The sequence below is a fragment of the Homalodisca vitripennis genome, chromosome X, assembly GCF_021130785.1.
Source record: "Homalodisca vitripennis isolate AUS2020 chromosome X, UT_GWSS_2.1, whole genome shotgun sequence".
Classification (NCBI taxonomy): domain Eukaryota; kingdom Metazoa; phylum Arthropoda; class Insecta; order Hemiptera; family Cicadellidae; genus Homalodisca; species Homalodisca vitripennis.
The window spans coordinates 146,322,731-146,347,955 of record NC_060215.1 but is presented as its reverse complement, the minus strand read 5'-3'; the positions used below and the strand labels follow the sequence as shown (position 1 = coordinate 146,347,955).

Sequence of the window (25,225 nt, the reverse complement as noted above, 5' to 3'; positions counted from 1 at the left end):
TTGATCTCTAATTGGAAACTATTTTTTAACTCTACTCTCTTTTAAAAAGTTTGTATAAAGAATTTAATTAATAAACTGTTGATCAAATTAATCATATTCAGGATTTTTATTCTTTATTCAATTTTCAATTTTTAAAACTCACATAGGATAATCTCCACGATCTATAATATTATTCCAATCGACTAAATCTTTAAATTGTTCCAAAATTTCTGGACTCCAATGTTGATAAAGGTAAATAAGAGACATATAATCTTTCAATTGATAAAAGATGTTTTCCTTGATGAATTCTAAGGAAAGATTTTGATATTTTGCAATGTTAAACCAATTTATCTTGTTAATGTACAATCATATCTTCAGATAATTCATACTTTAATGAAATATCATCCCAATGTCCCAATTAAGTCTCTTTCGTGTTGCATTATAAAAAGATCGAATGCACTGTGATGTTCCGCGATGTCTATTTATTTAGAACTGCCTCAAACGCTTCTTGGTGCCTCAAGCATTCTACAATGCGGGCGAGTATTTAGTATTCGACTTGGAGACCGCCCAATTAGAAGACTGACTCTGCTGTACTAAGTGGGTTGCATTAGCGTTGAACGAAAGAGGCGTGATTGTAAAATTGTGTGTGTGAGTGTGTGTATTGTGTGTATGAATGACAGAAATTTTAAAAATCCGTGACTAAAGTACATATTATTGTCGCTGCAACAAAACAGATTTTGATTTTTCATTATTATAAAACAGCTGATTGTAACTTAATGTAGTATTAACGTGGTATGCCAGGCATGCTAATCACGCTATATGAGAAGTACCAACTTTGAGATAATTATGGTTTTAAATATTTTTGTAATCTTAGAATGTAAATTTCATTAAAAAAAAGGAACATATATAACTATATTTAATCACAAGAAATTCATCTCGAACCCCAGACAGTTTTTCATTCATATTTAATAATAAAAGGCAATGTAAGCACTAAAAAATAACTATAAACATTTCTAAATGTTCTGGAAAACGATGTCTCAGCGACAGAATAATTAACCGCATTCCAAAAAAATTATACAAACGGTTATATAATAGCAGCTATATCTGTTATTGCTTCCAGCAGTCGATTAGGTTTAGAATAACTTTGATACTAAATAAGGTATTTTTACATTATTTTAGCTGATATAAATTAAAATCTAATGATTACATAATTATGTATGAAGCAATTAGTTTTAAAGCTAAAGTTGGAGCAGGTTAACAACAGGTTACTGTGATCAGTTGAAGGACCTACCTCGGTTTCCAATGTGCAGGACTTCTCGTCGTAACCCGCTTGAACATGAGCTGGTCCGAGAAATTCACGAAAAACACGAGGTTAGGTCTTAGCAGGTCCTCGGGAAAATTGTAAAGCTCAGACACAACCGGGGGCGCCCCATCTGGCGGAAAGGAGTTGACGATGGAAAACGTTAGCTGCTCGAAGTAGTACCTAACGTTTTGGCGATACATCACATTATTAAATCCTGTCAAATTTATTAAGCACTGTTGCTTAAAGATGGGTAAAAATAAAGGTACTCCTGGGATAACTATTGACTTTATAGTTGTGACATAACAGGAAAAAATACAAAAAACCTAATAATTTATCTAAATATAAACTATCTGCAGTACTATAATAAATACAAAACCCTCGTATGTGTTGTCTGTATATTGATATATAATTAACCAAAAAAAAACTATATAAAATAATACATATAGAAACTCAACTTTAAATTATATAATCTATTGATCTACATCTACCCATATCTATATACCATCTACAGGTATATCTATACTACATCTATACATACATCTACACACATACACACACTTGCACGCAATTGTTGACAGCGGTCGAGGGTAGACGATGACGATTAGCACTATTTGTTCAAAATGTAGTGAATCGATACCGCAGGATTCAGATTACGTTAAGTGTTCTATGTGTTTGTGTTCTGATGTTGAGGAATCACGTTGGAGGTGGCATGGTATATAAAAAAAAGAGAATCATGAAAATGTAAAAATTCGATACCGCAGGATTCTGATTTCGTTAAGTGTTTTATATTTTTCTGTTCTTATGTTGAGGAATCAAGTTAAAAGTGGCATGTTATGTAAAGAGGTGAATCATGGAAATCTAGTGACTCGATAAAGTAGGACTTGGATTAGGTAAAGTGTTTTATATGTTTTTGTTTATGTTGAGGAATCAAGTTGGAAGCGGCGTAGTATGTAAGGAAGAAAATCATGGAAATGCAGTGACTTGATACCGCACGATTCGAAATAGTGACCCGTTACCACAGGAGTCAGATTACGTTAAGTGTTCTATGTGTTTCTGTTTCGATGTTGAGGAATCAAGTTGGAAGCGGCATTGTATGTAAAGAAGAGAATCATTGAAATGTAAAGACTCGATACCGCAGGATTCAGATTATGTTTAGTGTTCTCATGTTCAGGAATCAAGTTGGAAGCGGCACGGTATACAAAAAAAATCATGGGAATGTAGTGACTCGATACCGCAGGATTCGGTTACTTTAAGTGTTCTATGTGATTGTAGTTGGATATTGTAGTGCTGTTAGGATAAGTAACACTTCTTTCAATGATTGGTGTATTTCTTCTCACATATTTGTGTCTCACCCAAGTGGTGTCAATGTAAATAGTAATAAGGGGACCTCCTCTGACATTCCTGTGGTAGGCCTGGAACGAAATGAGGCTGTAATCTGTAGCTCAGTTGAAAGCATTAGTAATAGTAAATGTGACTCTATAATAGACAAAACAAAGGTTAAGGATAATCTTTGGACAAGGGTGGGTCCCAATCATAGCAAACAATTAAAGTCCAATAGAATACAAGCTCAAATAAAATCTAGTTTTGTCCACAAAAATCCATATGATGTATTATTAGGTTCTGGTGACCAGGAGGAAGTAAACTCTGGCGTAGTTGGTGTAATAAGAAATGTATCTGGTAAATGGAATGTTAAACGGAAGAGAAATACCAAAAATAATAAGTACAGAAAGTCCTCCAAAGGTAATGTTACCTCAGTTACACAAGGTGCTAAACATAGGCCTAGTTGTATGAATATGAAATCTTGCAGTAATGTTACTGAGGTAGTTGCTTGTAAGGCTGACTTGGGGGTCTGTTGTACTTCTGGAGAGGCCGGCTCTGATTCATACTCAATTGGGTGTCTATCATCCGCGGGGGTGCTGGTGATTGGGGACTCTTTGTTGAGGTACGCGGGTACCCCTTGTGCTGAGAATGGGGAAACCGTTGATGTCTGTCCCGGGGCAAAAATAGTACATATTAAGCAAAAGCTTTTGGGGTATGTGGCTTCCCAGCCAAAACTTATCTTCATTCATGCTGGGACAAATAATCTGGTAAATGGGTACAATGGGGGTGCTGGATATAATGGTGGATGGGGAAAGAAGGCTGCTCTCCACAGCATGGCTGATCTGCTGAGTGTTGTTAAGGGTCAGTTTCCTAAATCTAGGATCATCTTGAGTGGAGTCCTGAAGCGAGGAGACATCAGCAACTCATCCATTTATCTTTTTAACGAGCAATTAGATCTCATGTGCAATAACTTCGGTGTGGTTTTTGTTGACGCCAATGACTCAATAAAAAGATATCACTTGGCTCGTGATGGTCGTCATCTTAACAGAACGGGGAACCATCTTCTCGGCAAGTTTATTTCCTCTCATATTCAGGGGGGAGTGGATGTAGTGCCTTCGGCGGTCAGCTCCTTACCTCTTCCTCTAGCGCCTACTTCTTCGGAGACCGCAGCCTTGGACGGTCACCCCTCTTTGAATGATTTGCCCTCAGTGGCCAGCTCTGTACAACCACCTCTATCTCCCACTTTGTCGAGAAACGCAGTCATAGGCCGCCATCTTTCTGCAGATTAGCCCATGTGAACATTCGTTCAATTAACACGGGGTTCAGTGAGCTCTGCTCTGTGGTTGACGATTTTGACTTTGATTTCCTGGGTATCTCAGAAACCTGGCTTACTCCTGATATGTCTTCGGATTGTTACAGTTTGAAGGGCTATTCATTTTGGCGTTTTGATAGGACGTGCGGCCCTGGCTTGCCTTCAAATGGCGGCGGTGTCGCCGTCTACTTCAGGGATAGATTCGATATAAAGCGGATCTTTCTTGATCACAATGATGGCCGGCTAGAATAAATATGTGTTGGGAAAAGTTCAAGGATTACGCTTGTGTTTCTGTGTGATCTACAAGCCTCCGAATATCCCTTACTCATGCTTTACTTCTCTGTTCCACGCCCTCTTCATTGACATACTCTCTCAATTTGATGAGGTGATTTTGATGCGTGACTTTAATGTTGATCTTCTTGGGAACAATAAGCCGGAGTTCAAGTATTTCAGGAATCTCTTGGCATCGATGAACCTTGCTCAGATCGTCAATGAGCCAACCCGCGAAACAGACAATACCGCAGCCTTGATTGATCATATCATCGTTAGGAATTCCCTGAGCAACATGACTGTTGGTGTGGTTGACACGTCTAAGATCTTGTGAACCCGGAGAGGCTCGCTTTTTATAAGCACGCTACTTGCGAAAAGGTGCAAGATAAATTTCAGTTTCGGCAGGTGAGCGAGAGTGAGGTAAAAAACATTATTAACAGTATCTCCACAGCGGCCTTTGGCATTGACGGAATTTCAATCATCATGGTCAGAGCAGTTAGTCCTTTCTGTATCGGGGCTATCACCCATATCATTAATCTCTTTCTCTCCTCTGGCCGATACCCCTCTGGATGGAAAAAGCCTGGTCATCCCTCTTCCCAAAAATAGTAATCCTACAAGTGTGTCCGAGCTTAGGCCCATTTCCATTTTACCAGTTCTGTCTAAGGTAATGGAAAGAATTGTGACAAATCAGTTGGTTTCCTTCCTGGAGTGCAGCGGTGTTTTGCCCGATAGTCAGTCTGGTTTCAGGAAGGGTTTCAGTACGACATCTACTCTACTAAGTTTGACAAGCCAATTGTTTTCCGCCAGGAATAAGAATTTCTGTAGTAGTTTAGCTGCTCTTGATTTCTCACATGCATTCGATTCAGTGAATTTCGATATGTTTTTGGCTAAGCTGCATTACTACGGTTTTGATCAGGTTTCAACAATGTGGTTTCGCTCTTATCTGATCGACAGAACCCAGGTAACCAGGGTGAATGATCGCCTTTCAGGGATTGCTCTCAAGGAGTCAGGAGTTCCTCAGAGTAGCTGCTTAGGTCCTATTATGTTTCTATTGTATACTGCGGATCTTAATCTTGAGTTATCATTCTGTTCCCTTTACTCCTACGCTGATGACACTCAGCTTGTGTTGTCATATTCTCCATTACAGTCTTCCTTGCCAATGCAGCAGATTAAATGCTGATTTGTCGAGGGTCAGGCTCTGGGCTGACGATCACGGGCTTCAGTTGAATCCAAGAAAGTGTTCACTTGTTAATTTTTACCCCTCTTCAAATGCAGTCTTTCTTGGTAATGGACCATTGGGAGTTTCCTTGGGAGGTGTTCCTTTGCAGGTTTCGGACACAGTAAAAATCCTACGCGTTACTTTTGACAAGCAGTTAACCTTCTTGAACCATGTTCGAATCTCAATCGTGGTGTAATGAATAGGTTAAGAGTATTGTTTAGGTTTAAGGGGTTACTTCAGGAGGAAGTGAAACTTAAGATTGTCAAAGCTGTGGTTTTCCCAGTTATTGTTTATGCTCTTCCTGTATTTGGGGGAAGATTGACCCTTGAGGGTACGGTCTTGATTGATAGGTTACAGAACTCTGCTGTAAGATGTATGTACGGCCTGAGAAAATTTGATCACGTTAGCCAGTATCGCCGTACAGCAAGGATCCTTCCGATAAAGTGCATTTTACAACTTAAGGTGGCTTGCCTTGTTCACAAGGTGTTGCTGACGGGAAATCCATCTTACCTCAGGGGGACGCTACAGACCCGGGCTGAGATTAGGGACTATCACACTCGGCAGGACGCTATGCTGGAGGTGCCCAGGGCCAGGCTGGAGATGGGGAGGAATGGATTTAGATACTTTGGCCCCCAGATATACAACAGCGTCCCTCACAGTCTAAAGGCTTATGGATATTCCTCGTTTAAAAACAATCTCAGACTGGCTTTGGAGGAGGAGTGTTTCACTCCTAAATAGCTGTTTATTGTATTGTATTATCGGTTTGATTAGTTTAATTTTGTATTTATCGGATGATGATAGATAGACTTGTATGTGCCTTGATTAAAAATGTATGACTTGAGTTATTTTGAAAAACAACAATGTAATGTTGAAAATAGCTTCAAATAAAAACGTTATTATTATTACGCACCTCAGGATTCGGATTACTTTAAGTGTTCTATGTGTTTTTGTTCTAATGTTTGAGGAATCAAGTTGGAAGCGGCACGGTATGTAAAGAAGAGAATCATGGAAAGTTAGTGACTCGATACCACAGGAATTACATTACATTAAATGTTATATTTCATTGTGTTTCGATGTTGAGGAATAAAGTTGGAAGCAGCATGGTATGTAAAGAAGAGATTCAGAGACATGTAGTCACTCGATACCGCAGGATTACGGATTACGTTAAGTATTCTATGTGTTTGTATTCTGATGTTGAGTAATTTAAGTCGGAAGCGGCATGGTATGTAAAGAATAAAATCATGGAAATGTAATGACTCGATACCACAGGAATTACATTTTATTAAATGTTATATTTAATCGTGTTTCGATGTTGAGGAATGAAGTTGGATGCGGCATGGTATGTAAAGTAGTGTCTCGATACCGCAGGACTTGGATTACGTTAAGTGTTCTATGTATTTGTGTTCTGATGTTGAGGAATCAAGTTGGAAGCGGTATGCTATGTAAAGAATAGAATAATGAAAATTTAGTGGTTCGATACCTCAGGATTCGGATTACGTTAAGTGTTTTATGTGTTTGTGTTCTCATGATGAGGAATCAAGTTGGGAGCGGCATGGTATGTATAGAAGAAAATCATGGAAATGTTGTGATCCGATACCGCAAGATTCGGATTAAATTAGGTTTTCTATGTGTTTGTGTTCTGATGTTGAGGAATCCAGTTGGAAGCAGCATGGTATGTAAAGAAGAAAATCATTTAAATGTTGTGATCCGATACCGCATGATTTGGATCAAATTTGGTTTTCTATGTGTTTGTGTTCTGATTTTGAGTAATCAAGTTGGAAACGGTATAGTATGTAAAGAAGAGAATCATGGAAAAGTAATGACCCGATACCGCTGGATTCGGATTTCGTTAAATGTTCTATATGTTAATGTTCTTATCTTGAGTAATCAAGTTGGAAGCGGCATTGTGTGTAAAGAAGAGAGTCATGGATACGTAAATCTGTGTTGCAAGTAAGTCACTGAGACACTAAGACACTAACATTCCTCAGCAATTATTAAATTATTTTCATACTAAACTTCTTACAAAAACTGGATGAAAGTGTAATACAACAATTTTATATATATATATATATATATATATATATATATATGAGTAAAGTTTCAATAAACAGATAGAGGAGATAAAGGAGTCTATATACTTTATTCCCTCACAGGTTGACGAACTTGACAGAAAGTTTTTTTAAGCATTGAACTAATGCATTGAATTAAGGTCCTAGAAAGAAACAATGAAGAGTTAATTTCAGTAAATAATATATTAAAGAAAGAAATTAGTTCGTTACAATTCAGAATAGAAAGTATAGATCAGTACAGCAGAAATAGGAAACTAATGATAGAGGGCGTTGCCGAAGTTGCACTTGAACAAATGGGATGTGGTTCATAGCGCCTCTTCTTACCGGACCAACAGTCTGCTCACAGTGCCACAGCTCATAGTGCCTAAACCCATAGCGCCACAGAATTGGCCAAGCGTTCACGGTGGTGGCTCATAGTGCCTAATCTTACCGGACCAACAGTTTGCTCACAGTGCCACAGCTCTAGTGCCTAAACCTATAGCGCCACAGAATTGACAAAGTGCTCACAGGTTCCACACAACCGAATAAACAATCGGATCCATGCTCATATGTGATTAATTTTCTGTCTATGGTAGTTGGTGTGCCTATTGAGTTTCATGCAGATATCCAAGCGATTCACTGTATATTTACCGAGCGAAATAAAATCCCTAGACAAGTGTTCTTCCTAATAAAGGGCCAAATCTATATTATGGGTAGGCTTGAGGGCCGCATTGATCTACGTATGTATGTATATAAATATGTATATATATATATATATATATATATATATATATATATATATATATATATATATATATAAGTAGATATAATATGCCGATTCTAGACCACTTTTGGAGACAGTCCGCAACTCAACATAAGATCTTGTTCAATGTACCATAAACAAATCTGAGAAATCAAACAGGAAATCACAAATGAAAAATAACCGAATCAATATCTGTTTTACTGTGTTACTCCTACATGTGAAGAGTGTTCACGAATGAAACCGAATCTACAGTTGTTTTAATGTTGGCTTCTACTTTCTTAATCTGTTTTAATGAAATATCAAGAAATCTTAATAAAAATCTTTATTCTACAAATTTAATTGCAACACACTCTTTATCTGTCAAGAAGATAGTTACGTATGAAGATTTGGACAAACTTAAATAAATTAAGTAAGTTCTTTTTGATCAGTAAGTTTTAGTTGTGCAATGATTAAGTACATATACATTTTTTCTTTTCATGAATCATCAAATTAATCAATTCTATACTGTTATTCTAAATGCAACAACAAAATGATTTTAATAACTTTTTACCACTCAAAATATTTCAGTCAAAATTTAATTTATGCAAATGTAAGAAGTATCAGGCAAAATTTCAATAATTTTTATTAGTTTTCAGCCAAATTAAAAATAAAATTAATTTTATTTTTCTGAGTGAAATTTGGGTTGGCCTCGATGCCCTTCAATGTTTTGTCTGGTGTACCTCAGGGATCTCACCTCGGGCCCTTGCTTTTTAACCTGTTTATTAATGATATTGGAGAGGCTATTAACTCAAAATTTTTGATGTTTGCCGATGATATTAAAGTCTTCTGTGATGTCTCCACTCCGTATGGTACCGCTGCCCTGCAGCAATCCCTAATAAATATTGGTAACTGGTGTCAGAACATATCCATGGAGCTTAATGTCCAGAAATGTGTCCTAGTTTCTTTCAAGCGTGGTGCAGGAGCCCTTCAACATACGAGTAATTATATCTTACACGATTGTGTCCTGCGTACGGTCCACAAAATAAGGGATTTAGGTGTAATAATGACTCCTTCACTTAGTCCTTCGGAGCACATTCGCCGTGTCGCGCCACCGTGGATTGTGGACCCAGGATAGCGGGTCCTCACAGCTGTCGCCGCGCCGACCGACAGGTCCCCCTCCCCTCCCCGCCTCATCCCTCCACAGCTGATATCTTATCTAGCTCCTTAGCGCCTTACCCTAGACACTTGAAAGCCGCACATATTAATGCTCAGTCGCTGAGGGGGCATATTGATGAGATCAGAGAAATATTTCGGCCTCAAAATTTTGATCTGATTGGCATTTCGGAAACGTGGCTCAAGCCGAGTATTCGCATAAGTGAGGTGGCCCTTCCCGGATATACTCTGCAGCGGAACGATAGACTGGGAAATACAGGTGGAGGTGTTGCGGTTTATGTCCGGGAGGGCTTGAGATGTAAACAGCTTGCGTTATCTCCATCTGAGTACTCGGCCAGGCCCGAATTCATTTTCATTGAAATTGGTTTGTCTGGTTCGGATGTACTATTACTGGGAGTGTGTTATCGCCCGCCCAGGACTGGTCATCTGTCAGACTTTGAAAATGCTCTCTTGCAACTTATGCATGGATATAGTAGAATGTTGATCATGGGCGACTTCAATACTGATTTACCGAAAAATAATCACGACTATGACTATAGACAACTGACTTCTATTCTCGATTCTTGTAATCTGATAATACTGCCACTGGAACCGACACATCACACTGCCGGATCTGACACTCTCCTTGACCTTATGGTTGTTTCAGAACCACAGCATGGGCAACTTCCAGTCCCTGCCATATCAAAGCATGACCTAATCTATTGTGTTTATTTTCTAAATATACCTAAGGCTCAAGTTAGATTCATAAAATACAGAGACTTTAAAAATATGGATGAGGCTGCGTTTATGTCTGATATTTTGATGATTTCATGGCAAAACCTTGAAAACCTTGAATCTGTAGATGATATGGTGGATGATTTTAATAAAACCATCATGGGTGTTTATGACAAACATGCACCTATAGTGACAAAGCGTATTAGTAAAAGGCGTCCAGTGCCCTGGATGACAAACGAAATTCTCAGTCTGATGGCACATCGCGACAGTCTGTACAGGAGAGCGAGGCGCTCCCAAGATCTTATACTTATGGACCAGTACCGTGAACTTAGGAATAGGGTTAAGCAGCTTCTACGCAATTCCAGACTGAGATACACGCGAAGTCTTTTTGAGAATAGAAAACAGTCGTCAAGCGACTTATGGCGAAAGGTTAAAAGCCTTGGGGTGGGAAAGCAACGTGAATCACATCAGGTCCATATCCCATTGAATGAATTAAATACATTTTTCACTTCTTGTAGTCCAACTATCAACCAAGGTCAAGTGAATGACTACTTAACCTATCTTCATAACTTACCTGGTCACAGGCGAAATTATCCTGAGTTTACTTTTAAGCCAGTGATACAGGGTGACGTGTTGAGGGCTATACGCCGTATCCGCAGCAATGCTGTGGGGTATGACGGTATTCCAATACGCCTCATTAAAAATATCCTCTTTGCTGTCCTCCCTATTATTACTTTAATCTTCAACACGTCATTAAGAAGCTGTGTTTTCCCTTTTCAATGGAAGTCTGCCCTTGTCCTCCCCCTCAACAAGATCTCAGCTCCAGTGTCATGCTCGGATTACAGGCCGATAAGTATTCTACCTGCACTATCTAAAGGCCTTGAGAGAATTGTGCACTGTCAAATTACTGAATATCTGACTAACTATAACATATTAAGTGACTACCAATCTGGTTTTCGCACAAACCACAGTACTGAAACTGCACTGCTAAAGGTAACTGATGACATACGACTCGCCATGGACCATAGACAGGGCACAATTCTTACTCTCTTTGATTTTTCTAAAGCTTTCGACAGCGTAAACCACAAGTTATTGTTAGCTAAATTAAGGGTAGTAGGGTTTTCTGATCATGTTCTTAATTGGCTGAGATCATATCTGTCAGAAAGAAGGCAGTGTGTCAAGGTTGCTGACATGACTTCGGACTGGGGGTGTGTTACTTGTGGGGTGCCTCAGGGTTCTATCCTGGGTAACCTACTCTTTGTACTGTATGTAAATGACATTCACAGAGTTCTCAAATACTGCAGGTATCACATGTACGCTGATGACCTACAAATCTACTTGCACTTTGACGTTAAATCCATTAATGACTGCATCAACAGGATCAATGACGACATTAAAAATATTGTTTTATGGTGTGGAAACCATGGGCTTACACTAAACCATGCAAAAACCAAACCAATACTTATATGCCACACACGTTTACGGAACTTTCTGGACCCGAACACTATTGAATCCTTAATTATTGACGGAACTACTCTACCATACTACGAAACAGTGAAAAATCTTGGTTTGAAATTTAACTCGAATTTGACTTGGACTGAAGCGGTGAGGGATATATGTAAAAAAGTCTTTGCATCTGTCCACTCACTGAAACGCTTACAAAGATTTCTACCTGAACGGATCAAACTACTGTTGACAAAATCACTAGTACTTCCACACTTCAATTACTGCAACTCTGTGATGAAAAGCTGTAAAGGACTGAAAACTACTGTTTACGTTACGTTTATGATGTGAGACGAGACCAACACATTACACCGTACTATATTCAGGGAAATATTTTGAAATTAAAAGAACAACGATCAATCAAAATACTAAATTTAGTTCATTCAATTTTACAATCTGGATTTCCAAAATATTTTTCAAACTATTTCCAATTTATATCTCATGATAGTGTAAGAAGCACTCGCTCTGGTTCTCGTACCTTAAGAATGCCCCAACACAGGACTGTAGTATTTGATAGATCTTTTCAAGTGATGGGTTGTCGTCTGTGGAACTCCCTCCCCCCAGAAATCACTTCCATTGAGGGAGATCAGCGGTTTGTGGCGACACTGAGACGTTTGTACCATGAACGGTTGGTCGGGGCGGGTCCGTCCTAGGGGTCTGTGGGTGTGGTCCTGGCATTGTGTGTGAGGAGTGTGAGTGAGTCAAAACTGCATATATATTATTTATTTCAAAAATATTCTTATTATATATTTATAAATTATTGTTATTAGGTATTAATTATAGTTCTTGGTTCTTATTAAAAATGGAAGTTGTAATATTATTTTGCGTTATGATTGTATAATTATATTTTTATTTATTTTTATTTAGAAGTATCATATTTATAATTTTTTAGTGTTCAGATTAATGTTTAATTTAATGTATTTAGTAAGGTAGATTAGTGTTAATATTGATTTGGTTAATATTTGTTAATAATTATTGATCAGACAGGTTGTGTAAGAAAGGGCCATGAGGCCCTAACTTTGCCTGTTTAAATAAAGGAGTTTTCATTTCATTTCACATTGCACATGTTACTTCAAGAGCTAGCTCTCTATTGGGTTTCATATTTAGATCTACAAGAAGCTTCAACTCACCTCAGTCCATTGTTAGTCTTTTTAAATCTTTGGTGCGCCCAATCCTGGAGTATTGTTCCGTTATATGGTCCCCTTACCAACTAAATCACAAGGAACAGCTACAACATGTTCAGAACCGTTTCATCAGGATGCTTGGTCCAAGACTGGGGTTCAGCTACCGCACTACACCTGTCTCTGATGTCGAGAGTCATTTTGGCCTTCTCCCACTACATCTTCGTCGCCACCACGCTGATCTCCTGTTCTTGTTCAAGCTTTTAAATGGCCTCGTTGACTGCCCGGAACTGCTCAGCTCCATTGACATTTGTGTTACAAGAGGTCTGCGCTCAATGACAATCTTCCGCAGACGCTTCAATACCACCAACTATTCTCGCTTTAGCGGCATGTCTCGACTCATGCGCGCAGGTGGGGTGGCTTCAGCTCATCTGGATTTCTTCCACGATTCTGCACCATCGTTCAGAAGGAAGGTGATTGCTCTGTGTGAGTTACCTAATGCTGGGGCCGTCGGCTCCCCTCATTATAGTGCCAGTGCCTCCTCTTCAGTTTTAGTTCTCTTCGTTGTTGTTTATTGTATATTTATTTGTTATGGCATTTATAGTCTTCTGTTAGTTGTATCAATTGAAATAGTAGCTCTATTCACTGTTTACCTATTCTCTATTCTTGTTATTGTTACCTGATATTTTTATTGTTGTTAGTATACATATATATATATATATATATATATATATATATATATATATATATATATAGTTTATTTCTTAGTTATTATAAAAACTGCAGCCCTATACACTGTTAACTCAATCCCACTCTAGTTTATCCTACTGTTATCTTAGATTCTTTACTGATGTTAGTCCTTGAAAAGAATGAATTTTGGTTATGAGAACCGTGAAATAATATTTTAGAGGCTCGATTAAGAAGGACCACTTCACACTAGGCAGTGAAGACGCCGAACACACTGATTTTAACAAGAGTTCACTAGGTTACACATAATGAGTTTATGAACAGTGCATATTCAAATAAAGTGCAGAAAATAAACAGTTGCCTTTGTTTTCATGAGAGGTACCTAACCGTAGTCTGCTGTTGTTGAGGGCCAGGTTGTGATCAGTAAGTGTGGAAATGGGCTGCTGTCTTGTAGGCATGCGTGAAAACGGAAGATGTCCTTCACGGATTCACTTACGCACAATACGACCGCAAACGAATAGTTCATAACACTGTGGCCAGTCCTGTAGAGCACGGTAGACGCGGGTGTCCGGGAGCAGAGACGTTCTGGTAGAGATTGCCAATCCAGAGCACTGACTTTAATGTTAATGTAAATGTACAACAAATAGAGATAAACTAATATTTAAATGAGAGAGTAACACATGGGGGAGAGAGTAAGTATGGTAAGCAGTGGCTAGAGTGTACACAAGTGCCCCAGGCGGGACCGAGAGTATAATGAGCAAGCGTGCCTACGCTTGCAAGGTGGGCAATTGATAAGTCAACCGTTGTGATTGGTTGGTGAGTGTACAGTAAACAGCTGATTCGTGAAACAATGGTTCATTGGTCTGTCGCTGTACGTGAATATTTTAATCCAGTAAGGAATGGTATTGTAGGCACTAGGCCGCAGAAAGAGATATAGAATTAATGCAGTATATACAGTTTAGTAAAATAAAGGCAAATATAGAGTATAAATTGCCCAAAAAATATATACATAATTATTGTTCAATAAAAATAGCCTTTTCATATTAGGCAATAAAAAACAAGTTATTTAATGCAATAATACTTAACAGTCCTTTTTATATAGTTTATTTACTGTTTTTCCTTTATAGTATTTAATTAATTGTTGTTATTTCTTATTTGAATAGCTCTCATTAGGCTCTGTGTTCTATGTCCTATTGCTATACAGTGTTTACTGGCCTTACAATTTCCAGTCTTGTACAGTTGTTACATGTGTTGTTTGCTGGTCATGCCTCCTTGTTGTATGTTACTATTTACTCTCTGTCTTATTAGCTCCTAAGAAGTACATCTTGTCCATAATTATTTTTTTGCTACTTTTGTATAAAATTGGCGATTGCCGTTGAAATAAATAAATAAATAAATAAATCGTCACGGCAGACTAAAACAAGATGGCGGAAATAAAAAGGAAGGGGACAGGAATGGGCCCTTTCGTTATTATTGGTTCATGCGAGATGAACTTCTTAAAACCATATTGTGACTCCGCATTGGTTTATTACAAATATCTGATCCGTTTGATACTTTTGGTTTTCTCTTTAGTTCATTCTTTAGAATTGGCAACCAAAGCGGCCTAATCTCGACTGATGGTTGACTGATTGGTTGGTCTGCCAATTTAATGTATGTTGCCAATGTATGTTGCCTCAATTAATTTCCTTTTGAATAAATGTGGTTCCCGATGTATTATGTTGGCTTCATCCCAATTCATATGATGGTCTTCGGACCAACAATGGTGTGCAATTTTGACTTTTCTGTGAGACCCTTTCTCGTGTTTTCTTTGTGCTCTTTTATCCTACGTCTAGTGATCTTTTTGTCTCGCCTATGTATTCCCTATTGCAACTACATTTTATACTGTAAACACAGTTTTTGGAATCATGTGTGCCATTTTTTGGTTTTGCTTTTACGAGACTTTGTCTAAGAATGTGGTGTGTTTTAAACCCGGTTCTAATGTTGTACTTTCTACCTACTCTTCTAATTTTCTCCGATAATCCCGGCACATAAGGGATTGACATAAACGCAAATTTATCACAATTCTGTTTTTCTGACTCAGGAATGATTCTTCTGGTTCGTTTGTACTTATTTATTACTAATTGAGGGTATCCATTGCTTCTGAGGTCCGATTCAACTTTCTTAAATTCTTCTTTTAATCCATCTTTATGTGAGCACAAGCTCTTTGCTCTATCAAACAACGAGTAGGCTACTCCTTCTTTGACAGATTTTTGATGGTTGGATTGATAATTTAAATATTTTTCTGTGTGTGTTATCTTTCGAAAAACAGTTCGGAGGGATAGATCTGTCCTTACTAGTTCTAAGAAGAGTGGCGGCGGCGTCCTAGTTGCTACCAGGTCAGATCTTCATATTAGAACCATCAACTCCTCTGTCGCTGATGTAGAGTCTCTATTCTTGTCTATTTCTACAGTTACTTCCCCTATTTTAGTCTGCGGCGTATACATTCCGCCTCAACAGCCTGCTTCAGTATATGAACGGTTCTGTGTGTCTGTTGACGAAGTCCTCTCTTCCTGTCCTACTTCTTGCTGTTTTCTTCTTGCCGGTGATTTCAACCTTCTTGATGTGAACTGGACTGCTTCCGTTCCTATTTCTACAAGTGGCGGCTCTCAACATATGATAGATATGGCAACTGGTTTTGAATTGACCCAGTGCAACAAGATCTCAAACGTGCGAAATGTCACTCTTGATCTCATTTTCTCTACGGACCACTCACTTGATGTTATGCCAGCCCTGGATCTCCTTCTACCCGAGGAACCTGCTCACCCAGCTCTGCACTGTGGAGTCTGTCTTCCCACAGTGTTGCCTCCAGCCCACTCTACTACCTACAACTTTCTGCATTGTGATATCGATCAAATCTCTAGAAAACTCAATTACCTCCTTGGGCCTGTTGCCTTCCAACCCCCTGATATTGTTAAATACTTTGAGCTTATGATGGAACTTATTAGAGAAACTGTTCTTGAATTTACACCCACTAAGAGATCTGGCAAGTCCTGCTTTCCATGCTGGATGTCTCCTGAACTTAAGCAACTAGTTGTAAAGAAAAAACTTGCTCATAAAAAATACAAAGCTACCTCGAACCCAACCCATTACAACGAATTTAAAAATCTAAGATCTGCATGCAAGAGCTTGAGTGGAAGATGCTACTCTAACTACATTGCTAATGTTAACTGCTTGATACCTCGCAACATTAAATCTTTCTGGAGCTTCATTAACTCCTTGAAGATTTCCTCCAAATCTACTGATTCGTACCATCTTAACGGCGCAGTCGAATCATCTCCGGAGGGGATCTGTAACCTCTTTGCCAATCATTTTTCTTCAGTCTTTACAAATGATGTCGGCCCCCTCCCGGACTACGAATTCGATGAATCTGTTAACTTATCCGAATGTGTGCTCGTCGAGTCAGATGTTGAGAGGAAGTTGGCGTCTCTGGATCCATACAAGGGGACTGGTCCCAACTCAATTCCCCTATTGTACTTAAACACTGCTGTACTTTACTTGCGCCCCATTTGACTGTTTTGTTCAACGGTTTTCTGAAGATTGGCACCTTTCCCGACTGCTTGAAAACTAGTTTTGTGGTACCCATCCATAAATCCTCTGATATCTCGGATGTTAAGAATTATAGACCAATAGTTATTGAACCAGCGCTGGGCAAGGTCTTTGAAGCCTTAGTACTTGATCGAATCAGTTTCAGCTGCAAAAGTCTCTTAAACTCCGAACAGCATGGGTTTTCACGGGGAAGATCAATCACTACGAATCTTGTTCTATACGACCATTATATTCGATCTTCCTTCAGTGCCGGCTATCAGCACTGAAGGAACAGTGTCTATCGGGTTGATAGTATCTACTTGGACTTTAGCAAAGCTTTCGACACTGTGAGTCATCGTCATCTGGTTGTGAAACTACGTGCCTATGGGTTTATGTGCAGCCTCCTGGCTTCATTCATACCTTACCGATCGGATGTTAATGGTTAGATCTTCTGGTGGTTTTTCCCAGCCCTTTCATGCTTCATCGGGTGTCCCCCAAGGTTCACATCTCGGCCCCTTTCTCTTTTGCATCTTTCTAAGAGACATTACCAAATATACCAGTTCTGACTACCTTATGTTTGCTGATGATATCAAAATCTTTACTTCTGTTAGTTCCATTGATGACTGCCACAGACTTCAGATCAGTCTGCGTAGTATCTACGATTGGTGTGGTTAGAACAGCATGAAACTTAATATTAAGAAATGTCACGCCATATCCTTCATCGTTCCGCTGGATTCATCCACTTTGAGTACTCGCTTGATGGTTCATCGTTGAAGAGAGCTTATTCCACACGTGATTTAGGTGTTATCCTGTCTGCCAACCTGAGCCCAAATGACCACATAGACTCAATCATTAACAAGGCTTCTCGGATGCTCGGATTTGTTATCAGGACTTCAAGAAGGGGACTTAACATCGAAGCAATGAAAACAGTGTATGTGTCCTTGGTGAGATCTGTATTGGAGTTTGGCAGTGTAGTGTGGTCACCTTATCAACTAGGTCAGATTCAAAGTCTGCAGCGAATTCAGGATAGGTTTGTGCGTGTGGTTGGGGTCAGATTGGGTTTTGAGTATTTGGATGTGCCGGTGCGTGCTGTGGAAGAGTTTCTGGGCCTAAATCCTCTCATTGTGAGAAGGCAGTTGCACGACCTGACATTTCTTCAGAGGGTGCTTGTTGGTGAGCTGGACTGTCCTGCCTTGCTTCGCTTGATCAACATCAGAGTTCCCGGCCAGACTCGCTCCGCGGACTTCTTCTGCCGTCCCTCATGTTCTACCAACCATGAATTGAACAGCGTCTGCACAGGCTTGGAAATCTGGTCTCCGCGAACTATGATTTCTTCTACGACAGCACCTCTAGTCTGAAGACTTTATTCCTATCCTTAGAGCACTGACTTCCGAAATCTATAACCAATAGCGGCATTTAACTGATTTCGGGTGTATTTCATTAACTAAGCTCATATCTGTCTTTATTATTTATTGTATTGTATTTATTCTAATCATCTCTTAGGCTATTGTGTATTCGGCATCTTCTGTTATTACTTATTTAAATTGTTATGTATTTATCTTTTCCGTAGCATGTTCAAGTTGTTACGTATTTATAGTAGTTACTAGTATATATTACATTGTTAATTTTTCATAGTCTATTAGTGTTATCGTTGTCTGTCATTATGTTGTTATCAATTGTTTTCGTTTCTGGTTTTTGGTGTCACTCATATATCTAGTTATGTTATTTTCATTCAAGGATCTAGCTTTTTACTGTACAATTTTGTTAATGTTACTTATTAGTGTTTTCGTTGTCTATCTTATGTTGTAATCAATTGTATTCGTTTCTGGTATTTAGTGTCACTCATCTATCCAGTTTGTTATTTTCATTAAGTATCTAGCTTTTTACTGTACAATTTTGTTAATGTTACTTATTAGTGTTTTCGTTGTCTATCTTATGTTGTAATCAATGGTATTCGTTTCTGGTATTTAGTGTCACTCATCTATCCAGTTATTTTCATTAAGTATCTAGCTTTTTACTATACAATCTTGTTAATATTACTTATTATATATTTATCCATACTTTAATTGTAGTCATGATGGCTTTTATTTTATTATTGCAGACAGCCATCTGCAAACTGTGTTTAGTTTTGTAATTGGCGTATTGCCGTGAATAAATAAATAAATAAATAAAACTGGTGAACTGCCTCTCCCTTACTTTCCATGAACACACAGATTGCTTCTTTCAGATAAAAAAGCCTTATTATAACCTTTTCCTGAGTAAGCCAATGAACATCTGTGTAATATACTACATCTCCCTAGCCTGCATCCATCTGATTAAGGAAGGTCTGGAATTTACTATGGTTCAATCCTTGTGATTTGATGAAACTAACGATTTTTGTCACATCGTTCATGACATATTTGAAACAAACGCTTATTATACTCAAATGTTCTTCTCGAATAATGCAATGGTACTGCATGAATTATTTATTTTCATATGCATCTTTTCGAATCAGAGCCACAGCACCTTCGTGTTTTCCTGTCATTGCTGGGTCATCATCAATAACAACACTGGGCAGGTTGTTTAGCTTTAGACCAAATTGGTTCAAATTTAAAGACAAAGGCTTGTATTTTTACTGCATTTTTTATAATATCACTGCCTTTAGTAGTGGTCTTCATTGAAAATAGAGCGGCCATTTCCTCAATAAGAGAAAATTTCTGGTCAATTCCTCTGATAAAAATGGCTAACTGCGGATATTTGTAACGTCAAGCGCCACTTAATAAAAAGCAAACTTTAATCAATGTATTTTAGAGTGTTTTCAATATCCTGAAATAATTCTTCCGGCTACAGTAACTCCAGATAAGCTAACCTTTGAAAACAAGTACTTGTGTTTCGGGCATAGAATTTCAGCTCTTGATTCCATGCACTGTTTTACAAACTCGTCATCTGTAAATGGCTTTGATTACTTAGCAATTTTTTTAGAAATTATATAGCTAACTTAACACTCAATCCACTTACGGCGTTTTGCCGTGTGAACGAGGATTGGTGATTCTATAGTTGTTTCTTTAAATATCGTACCTTATCCAATCGAACCTGACCTTGTATTGCGTCCATTTTGGAGGCGTGTTTGGTGCCTTAATGACGCTTTAAGTTTTACTCTTTCATAACGGAGACAGACTGGTTTATTTTTTATATTTACGAAACAGTAGAGATCAGTCCACCTTCCTTGAAACACTCAGCACTCATCGATAACTTTCCGTTTCTTACTACTCGTAGTAATGTTCACGAAACATAAACTATCGTACACTCGCTAGGAGAGATCAGACGATACTGACTGACGCACTGCACACTGCAGTGGTATACTACCGACAGTACTACAGTTTACTGATGTCAAGTTGCCAACTAATCACCATTTTCTATCGTAGTTTGAAGTATAAATAAGTTTAAATATTAACAAAATGATGTAATGTTTTGAGCTCTTTGTTCGAAAACTGAAAACGTTCTGCCAGCCGCTAAAATTTACGCGGTGGGTGAGGCTTGAAGATCACTGCGCTAGAGCGATCATATCTCAATTTAAAAACAGACAAAAGCGTGACACTGTGTTCAGGAATGCTAAAAGTTAAAAAATCAGGCCTACTCCCTTTTTATAGAACACGACAGGCACATGTGTTTACGTCAATGGACACCTCACACATTAGTCTAGAAATTCTCTCTTTCATGCAAAAAACCTGAAATATCTAGGTTATGCATATGTGTGGTCGGCAGAAGGGAACATTTTCGTAAGAAAATCTGAGGGTGGACAACGGGTGTTGGTGTCCAGTTTGGCTGACCTGAGAAGGCTCGTGGGACAAATCATTGGGAAACTAACGTCCGAAAATGCCAAAAAATAATTACAATAGTGACGTGTCTCCATAGTTATAATTACAATAGAAATATAATAGAACAATAATTATTCACAGGACATTAACATATTTTGTGTAAACATTAGAAGTTTGAAACACATTTTGACAAACTTATTCTTTCTATAAATGATTCAAGTAAAAAATATGGCATAATAATTACGACTGAACACACTTCAGTCATAATTATTATCCACACGATACTGAGGGGTGAGGAGGGGCGGTACTAGCTTGAGGGCTACGACATGCATCTGCAGCCCAGGCCTGTCCTAATCCCACCGACTTCTACAACTCAACACTGCACAACTCATTCATATAAACGCGGCCGGCGCTGCGGTGTTATCATGTGCTTTGCACTCTGCCCTGTCCTATTCCCACCGACTTCTACTACTCAACACTGCACAACTCATTCATATAAACGCGGCCGGCGCTGCGGTGTTATCATGTGCTTTGCACTCTGCCCTGTCCTACTCCCACCAACTTCTACTACTCAACACTGCACAACTCATTCATATAAACGCGGCCGGCGCTGCGGTGTTATCATGTGCTTTGCACTCTGCCCTGTCCTACTCCCACCGACTTCTACAACTCAACACTGCACAACTCATTCATATAAACGCGGCCGGCCCTGCGGTGTTATCATGTGCTTTGCACTCTGCCCTGTCCTACTCCCACCGACTTCTACAACTCAACACTGCACAACTCATTCATATAAACGCGGCCGGCCCTGCGGTGTTATCATGTGCTTTGCACTCTGCCCTGTCCTACTCCCACCGACTTCTACAACTCAACACTGCACAACTCATTCATATAAACGCGGCCGGCCCTGCGGTGTTATCATGTGCTTTGCACTCTGCCCTGTCCTACTCCCACCGACTTCTACAACTCAACACTGCACAACTCATTCATATAAACGCGGCCGGCCCTGCGGTGTTATCATGTGCTTTGCACTCTGCCCTGTCCTACTCCCACCGACTTCTACTACTCAACACTGCACAACTCATTCATATAAACGCGGCCGGCGCTGCGGTGTTATCATGTGCTTTGCACTCTGCCCTGTCCTATTCCCACCGACTTCTACAACTCAACACTGCACGACTCATTCATATAAACGCGGCCGGCGCTGCGGTGTTATCATGTGCTTTGCACTCTGCCCTGTCCTACTCCCACCGACTTCTAGTACTCAACACTGCACAACTCATTCATATAAACGCGGCCGGCGCTGCGGTGTTATCATGTGCTTTGCACTCTGCCCTGTCCTACTCCCACCGACTTCTACAACTCAACACTGCACAACTCATTCATATAAACGCGGCCGGCCCTGCGGTGTTATCATGTGCTTTGCACTCTGCCCTGTCCTACTCCCACCGACTTCTACAACTCAACACTGCACAACTCATTCATATAAACGCGGCCGGCCCTGCGGTGTTATCATGTGCTTTGCACTCTGCCCTGTCCTACTCCCACCGACTTCTACAACTCAACACTGCACAACTCATTCATATAAACGCGGCCGGCGCTGCGGTGTTATCATGTGCTTTGCACTCTGCCCTGTCCTACTCCCACCGACTTCTACAACTCAACACTGCACAACTCATTCATATAAACGCGGCCGGCCCTGCGGTGTTATCATGTGCTTTGCACTCTGCCCTGTCCTACTCCCACCGACTTCTACAACTCAACACTGCACAACTCATTCATATAAACGCGGCCGGCCCTGCGGTGTTATCATGTGCTTTGCACTCTGCCCTGTCCTACTCCCACCGACTTCTACTACTCAACACTGCACAACTCATTCATATAAACGCGGCCGGCGCTGCGGTGTTATCATGTGCTTTGCACTCTGCCCTGTCCTATTCCCACCGACTTCTACAACTCAACACTGCACGACTCATTCATATAAACGCGGCCGGCGCTGCGGTGTTATCATGTGCTTTGCACTCTGCCCTGTCCTACTCCCACCGACTTCTACAACTCAACACTGCACAACTCATTCATATAAACGCGGCCGGCGCTGCGGTGTTATCATGTGCTTTGCACTCTGCCCTGTCCTACTCCCACCGACTTCTACAACTCAACACTGCACAACTCATTCATATAAACGCGGCCGGCCCTGCGGTGTTATCATGTGCTTTGCACTCTGCCCTGTCCTACTCCCACCGACTTCTACAACTCAACACTGCACAACTCATTCATATAAACGCGGCCGGCCCTGCGGTGTTATCATGTGCTTTGCACTCTGCCCTGTCCTACTCCCACCGACTTCTACAACTCAACACTGCACAACTCATTCATATAAACGCGGCCGGCCCTGCGGTGTTATCATGTGCTTTGCACTCTGCCCTGTCCTACTCCCACCGACTTCTACAACTCAACACTGCACAACTCATTCATATAAACGCGGCCGGCGCTGCGGTGTTATCATGTGCTTTGCACTCTGCCCTGTCCTACTCCCACCGACTTCTACAACTCAACACTGCACAACTCATTCATATAAACGCGGCCGGCGCTGCGGTGTTACCATGTGCTTTGCACTCTGCCCTGTCCTATTCCCACCGACTTCTACAACTCAACACTGCACGACTCATTCATATAAACGCGGCCGGCGCTGCGGTGTTATCATGTGCTTTGCACTCTGCCCTGTCCTACTCCCACCGACTTCTACAACTCAACACTGCACAACTCATTCATATAAACGCGGCCGGCGCTGCGGTGTTATCATGTGCTTTGCACTCTGCCCTGTCCTATTCCCACCGACTTCTACAACTCAACACTGCACGACTCATTCATATAAACGCGGCCGGCGCTGCGGTGTTATCATGTGCTTTGCACTCTGCCCTGTCCTATTCCCACCGACTTCTACAACTCAACACTGCACGACTCATTCATATAAACGCGGCCGGCGCTGCGGTGTTATCATGTGCTTGCACTCTGCTTTGTCCTACTCCCACCGACTTCTACAACTCAACACTGCACAACTCATTCATATAAACGCGGCCGGCGCTGCGGTGTTATCATGTGCTTTGCACTCTGCCCTGTCCTATTCCCACCGACTTCTACAACTCAACACTGCACGACTCATTCATATAAACGCGGCCGGCGCTGCGGTGTTATCATGTGCTTTGCACTCTGCCCTGTCCTATTCCCACCGACTTCTACAACTCAACACTGCACAACTCATTCATATAAACGCGGCCGGCGCTGCGGTGTTATCATGTGCTTTGCACTCTGCCCTGTCCTATTCCCACCGACTTCTACAACTCAACACTGCACAACTCATTCATATAAACGCGGCCGGCCCTGCGGTGTTATCATGTGCTTGCACTCTGCTTTGTCCTACTGTAAAATAGAGTTGCCATCTTATCGTTAAATTTCCTAATTAGATACTATTGCTGAGATATTTGAAGCACTTCGCACATATAATTTGCACGTGCTGTACCAAGAACTTGAAAATGTGCTTCCTGAAAGCACGAGGAAGTAAATGGAATAACAAGTAGTATACTGTGACTTAATTACGGAGCAGCTCAGGGATGAATTCTTGGCCCTTTAATGTTCTGATTTAACATACATGATATTTTAAAGTTAGAATTATTTTCAGCATTGTTCACTTATGCAGATGAAACAGCTCTGGTCTGCGCTGCATACATCTATGGCATTTATTGAACAGAATGAAAGCAAACTTGAGTTGCAAATTTTTTTAAAATTTACACTATCATAGGTATCTTTGTTTATACGAATGTTTACACGAAACAAATACATTCGCAATATGTTATATATGTTCGGTTAAAAGTAAGGAAATGACATACTCTATATTTGTAAATAGCAAACAACGAGACACTCACCCGTTAAGCACTACTGGATTGTTGAGGCTCAGCTGTATCTTCACGTAGAATGCCGATGCATAGTTGGAAAGGAAGTAGAAGGCACGGCGTAACATTGTTCCTTTTGGCATTTGACTGATGAATCTCTGTAGGCACGGGGCGGGGTAGGTCATGTATTTACCACCCAACATTTGAGCGACGGTAATACCTACAGCTTCCCTTGCTACAAACACAATAGTCGTTATTTCGGCACAATATCGTTCCTTTTGGCATCTGCGTGATATATCTAAAGAAATACAGGCCATGGTTAGTAATATATGAACATCGCAACTTCGGTGTGATGATAAAACCCACGGCTTCACTTGCTAGGAACACAACAGTCCTTATTTCTGCGCAACACGCTTCTTACCATCTAAGTGATAGACCTAATTAAACATGCGACGCCTGTAGGCTAGGAGTGTCTAGCGCCGAAGGTAGCATTGGAAAACCGATATTATACTTTGCGAATATGAGGCACTCATAGCCAACTAGCCCCGCAAACTGATGCCTGTAGAATACAAGATTAAAGCGT

The 25,225-nt window shown here is 40.2% G+C and overlaps 1 protein-coding gene across 5 annotated transcripts in view; it reads right to left on the bottom strand.

Moving 5' to 3' along the window:
* The window catches only part of LOC124369979 (UMP-CMP kinase 2, mitochondrial-like), a 91,558-nt gene that overhangs the window by 9,732 nt on the left and 56,601 nt on the right, over nucleotides 1-25,225 (bottom strand). For 3 of the 5 annotated variants that reach the window (XM_046828216.1, XM_046828217.1, XM_046828219.1), the window contains exons 4-5: nucleotides 24,676-24,877; nucleotides 1,271-1,462 (exon numbers count right to left, since the gene is read on the bottom strand). In XM_046828216.1, coding sequence (XP_046684172.1) covers nucleotides 1,271-1,462; nucleotides 24,676-24,877 — 394 coding nt within the window. The remainder of the gene's footprint in view (nucleotides 1-1,270; nucleotides 1,463-24,675; nucleotides 24,878-25,225) is intronic. The other 2 variants (XM_046828218.1, XM_046828220.1) reach the window with 1 other exon arrangement.